Here is a 13,023-nt window from a genome sequence, read left to right on the forward strand (position 1 = left end):
GACCTTATCAGTACTGTCTGTGCTGTGCAGGAAGCTGGCACAGCAAACAGCAGGGAGGCTTCAGCAAGCTCTGGCAGTGGACAAAATCTGTACGGTGTGTTGCACACTAAATCACCAAAAAAAAAAGGATGACAGGATGTATAATGTGCATTTACAGTCACCCACTCTTGCACACGTTCCACTGCAAGAGAATCCAGCATCTGCTGTTCAAGTTGAAAGCTGTCAGTGTTCACATTTGGCACAGAAGTAACTTTGCATCTGTGGACTGCAGTGAAACCGGAGATCCCAGATGTGAAAAACATGCACTTACGGGAAGGAACTGCACGTTCCAGCTTGGAACATCAATAGCCTTGTGCACTTACAGGAGGAAAACACACAATTACAGCTTAAAAAATGCCACAAACACTTTGTAAATAAAACAGACTTCATTGCTCTTAGAAATAACACTGTGCCAGTTCCAACTTCGGCTGAAGCCTGCTGAAAGGGAAGAGTGTGCAGCATGCTGCTTCTGAGCATGCTGGGAGGCCAAGTGGAAGAGTCCTCACAAAGGAATGCAGCAAATAAAGGTAAGACATATGGAAACATATGCAGGAACACATTCTGGGAGATCTAGGCAATTCCAATACTATGCTTGCAACGATGTGCTGCTGTCAGCAGTATGGAATTCATCTGACAGCAGCTGCAGCGTAGGAACTAGTCGTCGATAGTTGGCAACCAGAAGGCCTACAAAAGAGGAAAGAACATCTTTTACAGAGCAGAACACAAATCTCTCCTACAGCACAATGTAGGGGCTGATCTCTGCTACCTTCTAGAAGCATGCAGGCAGACTACCAAGGAGGCAGCAACACCCTCCCAGCAGTTTAAGGTGACAATCTTTGCTTATGCTGGTTTGGTTTGCATTGCATGTTCTCCAGAGCAAGCCAGTCTTGCACAAACTGAAAACACCAGCCACGATCAGTGACCTACAGAACTCAAACTCCTGCCTGTGCATTCACTCACTGCTCTGTTTTCATGTGTGTTCAAATGCTGGCTTGCCAGGTGTACTGCCCCATATATCCAGGTAAAGCACAATCAAGGTGGGACAAGCAGGGACCTGGCTCTCAGCAAAGCCCAAGGAAATACCCATCAGTGGCACTGAGCCTTCTCAGATTCATTTCTAACAGGGTTAGCACCTCATTGAGTGAGGAGGAACTTAAAACACTCTTCTTACCATATTGGAACATGCACTAGCAAAAGTCATGAATTTTGGATTGAACTGCAGACAGGTTATAGGACCAGTGTGTTTCCCATCCAGCACAGCCACCTTCATCCCACTTTCCCCATTCCAAACATGAATCTTCCCATCCTCCGAACCTGCAGGCAGGAATGGAAAACAAGGTATGCAAGATACACTGGAGAGGCCAGCAGAGAAAATGAAGTACATAACCTTTCCTGTCAGAGAGCTGGAGGAACAAGCATGCCTCATCTTCATAGCTTAACCTTTAAAATTCTCCAAGTATCACCAGGACATTTACAAAACGTCACTGGAGTTTACACACCTGTCTCCAAACACCAGGTTTGTATCTTTGCACTGCAGAGACTCAACTCCACAACAGAGCCCAACGCTGCTCTGGCAAAGAGGTCAACAGCTACGGCCACCCAGTAGGAAAGGGGAGCTGACCCCATCCAACTAAGGAGGAAAGACTCTTGACTGATGTGCGAGAGGCCAAAAGCTGGGGGCAAGAGTCACTGTTCACACAAGTTCTCAGTTCAGACACAGAAGGAGATAAATATTTCACTTGGTAGGCGCAGAATCAAATCGAAGGCTTTACCACTGAAGGTCACCAGATTTCAGGGCACTATGACAAATCCTACAAGCTTCACTGGAGGTGTCAGCTCTCCACATTGCTACAACAGGACAGGTTTTTTACTTTAAAATGGCATTTTGAAAACTCTGAGGCTGGGCATTTAACATTTTTGTAATTCAGTTCTGCTTTAGTCTCATTTTAAATAGAATTCCTAATAAAAATGCATGGAATCTTCTTCTGCTTCTGTATCTAAATGTACAGGGAGGAAAAATTAAGAAGCACAAGTTACACCTTAACCACATGTAAACACTGAACAGAAATATGTGGTTTGGAACTTCTTCCACTATAGTTTTCATTTGGAAGGACCCAACAGGAAGGTAAATATGTGCATTGAAGTGCTCTCCAGAGACAGGCTAAACAAAGAACACACACATCACTCCCCCCCCTCCCCACCTTCTGCAATCAGGAAGTTCTCAGACAGAACAAAAAGTTTTGCCAGTGCCATCACTCATCCAGGAAAAATGAGGATCAAGATACCAATTACCACAAAGTTAAACACATTTGACATACCAGCCGTATAAATAAGAACAAAAAGAAAGTGCTAGAAGAGGGCAGCACCACACAAAGGTGCCTGCCTTGTGTTCATGGGTCCTGCTGGGACAGTAACAGTGACTGAAGCGTTTACAACAAAGTTCCAACCCCGCTGCCATCAGCAGGGACACCTTCCACTAGACCAGGTTGCTCAAAGCCTCATCCAGCCTGGCCTTGAACACTTCCAGGGAGGAGCAGCCACAGCTTCTCTGGGCAACCTGGGACACTGTCTCACCACCCTCACAGTGAATAATTTCTTCCTCAGATGTTATCTCCATCTTCCCCTCTTCCAGTTTCAAGCCATCACCCCTTGTTCTGTCACTCCCTGCCCTTGGCCAAAGTCCCTCCCCAGCCTTCCTGGAGCCCCTTCAGGTACTGGGAGGCCGCTATAAGATCTCCCCGGAGCCTTCTCTTCTCCAGGCTGAACAGCCCCAACTCTCTCAGCCTGTCCTCACAGCAGAGCTGCTCCAGCCCTCGGATCATCCTGGTGGCCTCCCCTGGACTTGCTCTAGCTGCTCCAGGTCTCTCTTGTGATGGGGGCTCCAGAACTGATGGGGGTTCCAGAACAATAGAGGGCAGGCCACAACATACAGCCCCCAAATGCTTTCAGAGGCAGCACATGAGCCCATCATAGCCACAGGGTGAGGATCATTCACAACAATTATGTGACAGATCTCCAGGCAATACAATTGTTTGCTGGTTTCTCATCTTTTTTGGAATATTGTTCATATATAAAGGAAAAAAAACCAAAAGTCTTCTTGCAGTTTCATTTACATTTCAGTCTAGAAAATGCTGAGTAAACTAACAAACCAGAAAACTGTCAATATACAGAAAGCTTACAGCTGCATTGCATTATTTACATACATTCTGCTTCCAAACACACACACAAATTTAGTCCTACATAACACACCTAATTTCAGAGCAATGAAATTATTTCAAGAATTGTCTTACCTATCATGATGAACTGAGAGTCTGGTGTGAACGACGCCTCCAGCGTGACAGCCTTACTATTGTTATAACCCTACGGTACAGAACAGGAGAGTGGGTGGTAGAGAGGGTGTCCACAGTCACCTGGCAAACAAAAGGCATCTGCTCCCAAAATTAACACCAAGTATCAAGCAGGTAACCCAGGCAACGTGCTCACCCCAAAAGTATGCAGGACAGCTCCTTTAAAGGCATCAATCAGTTGAATGAAGCCTCCATTAGTTGATATGAGGATGAGTTTGCCGTCGTTACTGAACTTCAGGCCTGTCCACTCACACGTTCGATCATACTGCATCTTAAACGTAGCAAACGGCCCCTTCAAAGAGAAAAGGGGAAATATCATGTAGACTCTGTATGCATTGCTGCTCACATGAGACTGCTTTTAACCTTAGCTCAGGAAAAAGTTTAAAATTTTTCAAAAGAAATTCAAAAATTACAAAATTTTCAAAAGAAATTTCAAAATACCAAAGGAAAGTGTCATGGCAAAAACATGCCAGTGCATGTGTAAGTTTCAAAGAAGTATGAATCCACAGTTTCCATAGCGAAAAATGGCCACAGGAGGGTGTTTCCTTACCCAGTAGTCCCATAATCCACCACATTCAACAGCAGAAATTCATTTAAGGTAGGATGAAGTTTTCAAACAAGGCTGCTGATTGAAGTGGAAGAACTTGAGCCAGTGTTATTGTCAGCTGACTTTTTGAAAAACATGGAACTAACTTTGCTCAGTGCTTAGCCAGTTCAGCTGCTCACCCAATTACAGTTCCCTTTGAAATCTCCATCCTTGCTGACAACCCTGGCTCCACCTTTACCAGTCGTCTTCTAGAATAAGCAGCAAGGAAAAAAAAACCAACCCAAAACACATAAACCCAGCAACAACAAAAAGCCTTAACAGGAGTGTGGAACAGCTTAAAAAGTCAGCAGAAATAAACTTTGCTTCGAGAGTGACTTTCAGGATTTGGTGACAGCACATATCCAGTTCTGTCTATGAGATGTGCACTCACCAAAAACTCTCTAGGTGCCAAGCAAGGCAGTCCAGATAGTAAGCTGGAGTAAACAAATCCACCTTCTGAGCACTGAGTTCAGACTACTTCTTGCAAGCTAAGAACTGTAAGAACTGAAGTTAGGGTGGCTCACCTTGTCAAAAGAACGGAGATCATAAAGCTTCACCATTTCAGAATTTACTCCAGCAGCAAAAATCAACCCTTCTGGGTCAAAAGAGCACACAGGCTTCCCCTGGAGATGCATTAAACCCTGGAAAAGAGAAGAAGTCCAAACTATTTTGTGAAACTGATGCTCGCATTTCCACTACTGCCCTTTGAGCCCACTGTGAGCAGGACAGCTGCTTACAGGCCAAACAACTGAATTTCAGTTGTAAATATTGAAGTTTTACAAAGATTCAGAACTCAGCCTCTCAAAAGCAGCTCTGACTACTTCAGGTCATCATACAGAGCTTCCAGTTGCACTGGCAAAGTTTGTGTTAGAACAAAGCAAGATCTCATTCGAGTTGTTATCCACTCAAAAAGTACTCAGAGAAGGGAGGATGATGAGGCTGTATTAATAACCGTGCTAGACAGTGCCACAAAACACTGCTGCTAGGACTGACAGCAACACTCTACCAGTTATGGCTGCAAAGGAGGGGGAAAAAACAAAAAGTATTTTGAAAGCAAGCTCCAGTGAACACCTCTGCTGAACTTTCCATGTCTGTTTAGTGAAAACTCACACCTTCTGGAAGCAAACAGGCCTTACATATTAAAATTGAGAGATTACTACCAGTGCTTATTTTTAATGTTAACTTTTCCTTAAGTCACATAGTAGAAAAGACTTGAGAAAATCTGGTAAAAGCCAACAAGATGTATAATTTTCCTGTATCCTGACTGGCAGGTCTGTGCACATTAGCCAAAAGCCTTTATGTAAGTGCATGCACATAAATGAGAACACATCTCTGATTACACCAACAATACATTTAAGAAGTTTCTGCATTTCTGAAATAATCATTCTTCTCTAGAGAACTCCAGAGACTCTACTGCTTCTCCCCTCTCCCCAGTTTAGGTTGGTTTCCCCTGTGGCCTCGGAAGGCTGGGCAGTGAGCAAGCCAACACTCAGGGCCCTCGCCAGCGGGACATCTCTGATTTCCTGGGAATATTTGTAGGCACTACAGCTGCCATCTCACGGGCAAATCGAAAACTACAAGGAACACTTAACCTGCTTCCCAAACTGCAGGATGCACCTTCCAGTTACAAGTCCTAGTTTTACCATTCTTACAACTTCAGGCATTAGCATAAATCACTGAACTCCTGCTGATTTTACAACTCTATCTCATCTCAGTAGCAAATTTGAGACTGAGATTCATCCCAAGGGAAACAGCATTAAAGGCACGCTCCCAGAGAAAGGCAAAATTAAGATCTCTTGTCACAAAAAGCTTGGCTTTAAGGCAGATAAAATAATTTTGTAAGAAATATAACCTTTTCATCCTTTTGCATTTACAGTTACATCATTTGGAATAAGCAAACAGCCCTCTCTCATAAGCAAAATGGTCCCAATGAGATGGGAAAATATGAAAGCACACCACTGTGTGTATCCAGATAGAGGAAAAAGGCAGCTCATCACCCATAAAAGGTGGAGATTCTACTCCTAGTTGTTAATTCCTGCCCCTGCTCTCAGCTCTGGTACTTTCCTCAGCCCACACAAGTCTGCTTCCACTAAAAAAAGCACAGTAAGCTATTCCAGTAAAATAAATAAGGCTAGAAAGTTAAATCTGCTCACCAACAGGTCTGATGAACAAAGGTGATGCAAGGAGGGGGTAGATCATATTGCTGCTGTGTTACTTTAGATCAGTTTCTTTGTCAAATTTAATTGCATACAGGCATCCATTTCGAATACAAAGACACTATAAACACTCAGACAAAATACATCTCTCTGTGCCCCTTCTGCTGTCTTTCCCAACCCAGGAGAGATGCTTGCTGAGAGAGAACACCCTCTGCATGGGGTAGCAGCCTGATGAACAAGTTGATGACATGCAGCTCTTCTCTTGTTTCATCAGCTGTGGGTGTTATTTCTTGCTCTTCCCAGCACCTCTCCAGCAGAGACAGAGGTGAAAACGAGTGGTGTTACACACTGCAACATGCATATTTCACAGAGATTTGTGATTGAGGCTCCTTCAGCATTCCAGGAAGGTGTCAACACTAAGTTAGCAGCGTACATTTCTGGCAGTATTTTTGTTCTAGAAGAAGCACACATCCATTTTCATCCTTCTAACTGAAAATACAACACACTATGCACATGAATTTGATATCCTACCTGGCAATTTGGAGAGCGGAGATCCCAAAGTCGAATAGTTTTATCAAGGGATCCAGAAATAAAAGTATCATCCACTGGAGACATTGAAAGAGCGACCACTCTGCAACACAGAAGACCACGTGCATTAGAGACACACACAAAAGAAGTGAGTGGAGCAGCAACTACACCAACAGTTGTGGACAAGCTTGTAATTGCCATGAACAGTTCTACAAATTAAAAACGAGAGTGAATCAAGGGTAACACAACTCAAGCTCATGACAATAATTATTTCAATTTCTCCTGTACTGTCCCCAAGCCACAGCTCACCTTTTTGTATGTCCTGGGAAATAGCGAATGTATTTGTTGTCGTGCAGGGAGAGGTACCGGATTGTATCTGAAAACAGAAACAAACCACAAGCTTTATTACACCACGAACCCAATGGTGTCTAAAGGTGGTCACACAATTAACTCGCTCCCCACAGCAACAGCAATCCTGCCACAGTGAGTAAGTCTGGTTATTTGATTTCAGGTCAAGACTTTGGAACAGAATCAAGTTAGAAACAGACAAAAAGCAACTTGGTTTCCAAGGCAGAACTCGAAATCAGGCATCAGGAAAAGATACTTCCCACAGTCTGAAGCTGTATTACATTTTTAAGGCAAACTGTCATGTGATTTACACAAGTTCATTTCAAAGCTGCTAAAATTTAAGTACCAGTAGGTTTTACTCCAAAAATATCATCAAATTTATAAAGTTGATACTACCATATTTTTTTCCCCTATACAGCATGAATCTTGCTGTCTTACCTATGTACACATCCAGTGAGTAAGTCTCAAACCAAGCAGTAAGCACAGGAAATGTGGGAATTCTAGCATTTAGTCACAGAGGAGAAAAAAATAAGAACTTCAAAGCCAGGACAAGACCACTAAAAAGTAGCAAATCTCTCTTCATTTTTTTTTTTTTTCAATCTCACAATCAACAGCTTCACACATTCTCTGCACTTTGAGCAGACAACAGTAGTAATCTAAAGCTTAGTCCACTTAAAGCAATCTTAAAAATACACTGACTATATCAGAGCAGCACCACAACATTTCCCAAGTGGTAGTTTTATTCTGAGTACAGATGAACACAGCAAGAGTAGCCCAGAATCTGGGAAGATGCTGTCTGTCAAGACTTTCTCCCCTGATTAAAAGAAATCCTTGTAAGAGGAAACAGTTATTGAAGCACAGAAGACACTTTTTGATCTTTATGTGCAGATCCATCTGAGCAAGAAAATGTGAAGAGCACAAGTTAAACCTCTGGTATCAGAAAGCAGCAGCAGCAAAATCCCTTCTCACTAGTTAGGGGACACTAGTTTAAGCGATTGCTGGATGGGAGAGGTTGGCACTGCACCTGCACCACACAGCGCCGAGAGACGCCGTGCTGCCGGGACAGGTCCTGCTGAGGCTCCAAAGATAAACTGAGGGAAAAGGGGCATTGTTACTTTTGACCTGGAATAACCAGAGCCAACAGGATGCAATAAGGACAGATCATTATAACACTCATGAGTGCTACTGTGGTCAGAGTTTTTTTTTAAAGGCTCATTCACTAAAATTTGGTTTCTGTGAAAAACTGATCAAGTTACCGGTTTTGCCTGCAATTTCACATCACGCTGAGATCAGTTCTGGACCATCCTCCAGCATTTCACAAGAAAATTAAGTCTGACTGATCAAGCTGGAAACATGATGCTGATGACACACCATTCCTGAAAGGCTCTGAGTGACCTGAGGTGACTATCCAAAACATAAATCCCCGACACCAGTGTCACATCCCATCACAGCTGGAACCAATATGCATCAAGCATGCTGTGAAGGTTTTTAGGTTTTTTCCTAGTTTCTTCTGCAAGAAGTGTTGTTACCTGATTCCTGAAGCATCCATGCAGAATTTCATCTTTCTTTGCTACAGAGGAAGCACAGGGGAGTGGTGGTGATCCTTTGTGAACATTCCTGCTGGCAGTGCTCTGTCCCAGGCAAGGCAGTGGCCTGTACAGTTATCTCCTGTACCGGGTGGTATCATAGACCCTCAAACTGTACAAACTACTACCTCAGCCTGGAATCAGGCAAGAGAAACTAGGTTCACAGGTCTTGAGGGAATCTTCAGAAAGAAGTGGATTAGTAGCAACTCCAACACACAAAATGCTTGAGGGAACAAGTGCCAGCCCTCCAACAACACGTTTGTGGGTTAATCTTCCCTCCCAATAGCTGTGTTAAGAGGTTAAATACAATGCACCTTGCCCAAACCTGGATGCATCAGGGACTGCAGAGCACCTGGGCCCCTACCCAACACACTCCTGGTTTTATTAGGCTTATGGTTCGTAACAGCAACAGATACTTTCACAGTCCATCTTCTTCTTCTCTTCTAATTAAGCATCTATCATCATGCTGCCCGGCAGGATAAAGATTCTTACACTTTGGTTCCTCAAAGACTTACCAGAGCTTACAAACAAAAACTCATAACCCAAAATGGCATTAAAAATGGGTCACTAAATTGTTAATTAACTGTAAATTAAATAACAGCCAAGTCAGAAATGTGACATAACAAAGTAATAACTTAATAATAAAAAAGAAAGTAGGTTGTGAAACAAGCTAAAAAGGCAAGTGCTTCCCATCACACTTTTAATCCTTTTACACCATTAAATCAAATTCCACTGGAAACTTCCTTGTTCCTCTAGTTTAAGGCCCAGCTTGTTCTAGTTCAACCTGACTTCCTAACTCCAGAAAGTTTCCTGAAATGCATATGAGTTCACAAATAGAATGTTAAAACTCATTTATAAAGTGCTGTGCTAAGAGACTTGTTCACTGAATAACTCTCAGACACTGAATACAACAAACAAAATGGAGACAAAATTTGAAATTAACACTAGCTGTTTTCAACCTTGGGAAGTGTTGCAAGATAGAAGAATTAATGTACCTATCTGTGCCAGTTCTGAAATTTGAATTTTAAATTAAACTCAAACATATCAATAGAGACCCTGTCATGAAGCTCCAGGAAGCCCTTTGATGTCACCGATTGACAGAATGTAGCTATCACAGACACCGACTGTGGAGAAATGGCATGAAAATGGGTGTTTTGTGTATTACATAGAAAAAACAGATTAACAGAAGCAAAGCTCCTCTCAGAAGAGCTGTGACCTCCTCAGCTACCTGAACTTCCTGCCCTCCCTGCTGTGTTCAGAGAATGGAAAAACATTCCCTTCCTTTGCAGATGACTCGTGTGTGTGTGTGTGTGTGTGTGTGTTGGTGGGTGGGTGTGGGTGTGTGCACCAGCCAGAGCTCCAGCACTCAGCCCACCTTCTGGCCACGTGCTCCTCCTGCCTCACTTCATGCACAAGAAATGAAAGCAGGGAGGCTGACAGCACTGGAGTCAAACAGCAAAGAGAACAGCAGAATCAAGAACTGAACTTCTATCACACTAACACTGTTTAATCCCTTAGTTACTGCAGCAAACAAAACTCACATCAGTGTGCTCAAGGGACTATCACTGAGTTATGCATTAGAGCCGAACATTAATTCCTCTGTCCCTGAGAGCGCGTTTATCACCAAGAAGTTGCTATAATTTCTTCCCAGCTCTTCAGAGCTCTTGATCCAGGCGTGTAGTTTGAAGTGTAAGGAGATTAAATCACTTACCATCTATTTTGTTGGAACTGTAGACCACAGTGTTGGCAGCATGTGTGTACCTGATGAGGTCCACTCCATACTTCTTACTGTACAGCGTTCTCTTTGGCCTGTCAGAAGGAAGCAGAAATAATTGCACTCGCTGCAACAAAGAGCTCAAACCGAAACTCACCGCATTAACAAAACCTCTTTTCACTCAGATATCACAAGGTTGTTTCAAGTGGTCAGATGTTTTTATACAAAGAAAGAAAAGCATTTGTATTTGATTTTCAAACAAGCACCTTAGTGCTTTCTCCAAGACCATCCCTAGGCTTGAGGAGTTCCCTGGAACATCTGAAAAATGCACTGATTTGTCTCCTCCAACAATTCTTTCTCCCATGATGTCTACTATATATAGAAAGAATATGAGAAGCTAGCATAATGAGCCCTTAATGTCAAGCAGCACCTTGCCCATCCAAATCTCTAATTCAGCTGCTGCTTATTACAGATTGAGCATAATTTTTTGTTGTTCTATGTTACTTCAAAGCCTAGAACAAGGTGTCTCGTTCAGAACAGGGCTTCTAGGTATTAACACAAACGTATATACACCAGGAGTCTAAAAGAGCAGTAGGGACCCTCAAACTACTGGAGGAGCAGTAACGCAGGGACCCTCAAACTACTGGAGAATTATCCTGTCTGGTCCAAATTAAAGCATGAAAATCAAACAGAACATTTTGCAACAAAATTGTAGACATTCTGGTGAAAGTGAAGACAAGATGCAGAACTGGATTTTTAGGGGTCTGGTAAGCAAGTGATGTACTGCAGTACGAGAAACCTAAACGGCCAAGTAAACGCACAAGTAACTGGTTAATAAGCGTGTCTTGCAGCAGCAGCAGCAGTGCCTGTTTAAGCGGTGCAAGCTCTCCCCCACCCTCCCTCCCCTTTCTTCCCCAGCTGAGGTAACACACTGGTTTCAAAGCTGGGCAGTCAACCAACAGGGGCACTGATCAACATCAGAAATAATACAATCTCTTCCGGGAGTTATTTTTAATCCAGAAAGTCATAACACCAGAAAGTTATTACACAGCCCCGCAAAATACTTCACCCACACAAACCAAAGATGACAGCATGGGAATGGAAACAAACAGCAGGGGTGGTTTAAACCCATACTGCTGCCAAGAGAAAAGTTTATCAGACTACACCCTCAGAAAAGGTATTTCTAAAATGCTCAACTTTTTCCTTGTTTTCATTAGCCTCAGATTGACACACCCAAACAAGAGCATGAGTTGGAGACTTTTCATATCAGAACAAAAGTAGACATTCATTCTTAAAGATTAATTCTCCAACAGTAGAAGCCACAGGGCTTTAATTCCAAATAAACTTGTTGGGAACAAGCTTCCATGAACTGAAAGGCAGTACAGGAAGTGTAATTAAAATCCATCCACCACCTCTACCACTCAGATCAAATCTCAACAGATTCTTCCTTAGTTCCTCCAGTAGATTTTTAAATCAGTTTTTCAGATGCAAACATGCTACAAATTGAAAACAGCACATCAAATGTAAATTTAGACACCAAAATCCTGAACATTATGCTTGATACACTTCCCCATACTGCTTGCTGTAGTTACCTCAGCTGTGCTGTTGATAAAATTGAGAGGGGAAAAAAACTCCAGAAAACCCAACAACACTCCCCCAACCTCAAAACATACCAAGACTCTCACACCTAGTCTGGCTCTTCCTTATCTATGAAAAGTTTAAAGCTTAGAAGATCTATTCAGTATAAAAGAATATACATCAAACAATATACACAGAGACAATAAAGACTGACAGATGGACAAAAGCACATTTACCAAAAAGGAAAGAAAGTGCTTCTGTGTTTTAAGAAAGGTGAAGTTTTCATGCAAGCTGATACAAGCAGAAGCACATAACTTCATGTAAGATGAACCGCCTGTTCCCAGGTGACTAAAAACACAAGCAAGAAAATTAAGTTTTACATATTTTTTAAAACAAATCACAATCACCAGACATAATTCTCAGCCTAAGGTTCACCTATCCAGCCCACCTGCAAACCAAGCAACGCTGCCAAAGAGAAACGCTTCACGAGATCTCAGTCAAATCTGCTGCAGAGATGAAACAAAACACAGGAGAGGTTTGTAACAGTGTCTGTGCCCTGGTGAATCACTAGTGCAGGTAAAACCATCAGCCAGCACCAGGCGCAGTCATATGTCCAGTAAACACCAGGGCTAAGCAGGAGTCCAGATCCAACACCTATTCATTGGTATAAATCATACACAACTGATCTACACTAAATACGAGACCACCACTGTATCATACCAGGGTTACAGATCTGCAGCCGTGAGCCTCCTGTTCCCAGCCCAAGGTCTGCACATCCCAACACACAACCCCGTTCTACAAGTTTTCAGAGCCCTTCTTAAGTCCCAACTGAGGCAGGAAAGCCTCGTGGTTACACTTTTGAGCCAGCCTGTTCTGGAGGTATTTGGTGAGGCTGAATGGGTTAAGAAAATAATAACAATTTAGTTGTTCACACATTTTGAAACAGAAGTGGAATCCCAGGTCCAAAATTATTGGGTGCTCATGAAGAAGCAGGACAAATTTTTCAAGCTCGTTGCCTATGTTCAGAATACACGTAATAAAGGAATCTGTATTTCAAGGAGATAACCTTGTCCTGACAGTTCCTGGTTACACATCACTACTTAAACTGCCCTGGCACTTTCAGAAACTAAAGTTCCCTGTG

The 13,023-nt window shown here is 42.8% G+C and overlaps 1 protein-coding gene across 1 annotated transcript; it reads right to left on the reverse strand.

The window, feature by feature from the left end:
- Nucleotides 1-29: 29 nt before the first annotated feature.
- Nucleotides 30-10,431, reverse strand: WDR82 (WD repeat domain 82; the record flags this gene model as incomplete). Its single annotated transcript, XM_029087060.1, has 8 exons — nt 30-723; nt 1,211-1,353; nt 3,330-3,399; nt 3,523-3,678; nt 4,497-4,613; nt 6,660-6,759; nt 6,966-7,032; nt 10,302-10,431. Coding segments are annotated over 8 exons (813 nt in total), but the record flags the coding sequence as incomplete, so codon positions are not given.
- Nucleotides 10,432-13,023: the final 2,592 nt, after the last annotated feature.

The sequence above is a fragment of the Antrostomus carolinensis genome, unplaced genomic scaffold, assembly GCF_000700745.2.
Source record: "Antrostomus carolinensis isolate BGI_N321 unplaced genomic scaffold, ASM70074v2 scaffold18149, whole genome shotgun sequence".
Taxonomy (NCBI): domain Eukaryota; kingdom Metazoa; phylum Chordata; class Aves; order Caprimulgiformes; family Caprimulgidae; genus Antrostomus; species Antrostomus carolinensis.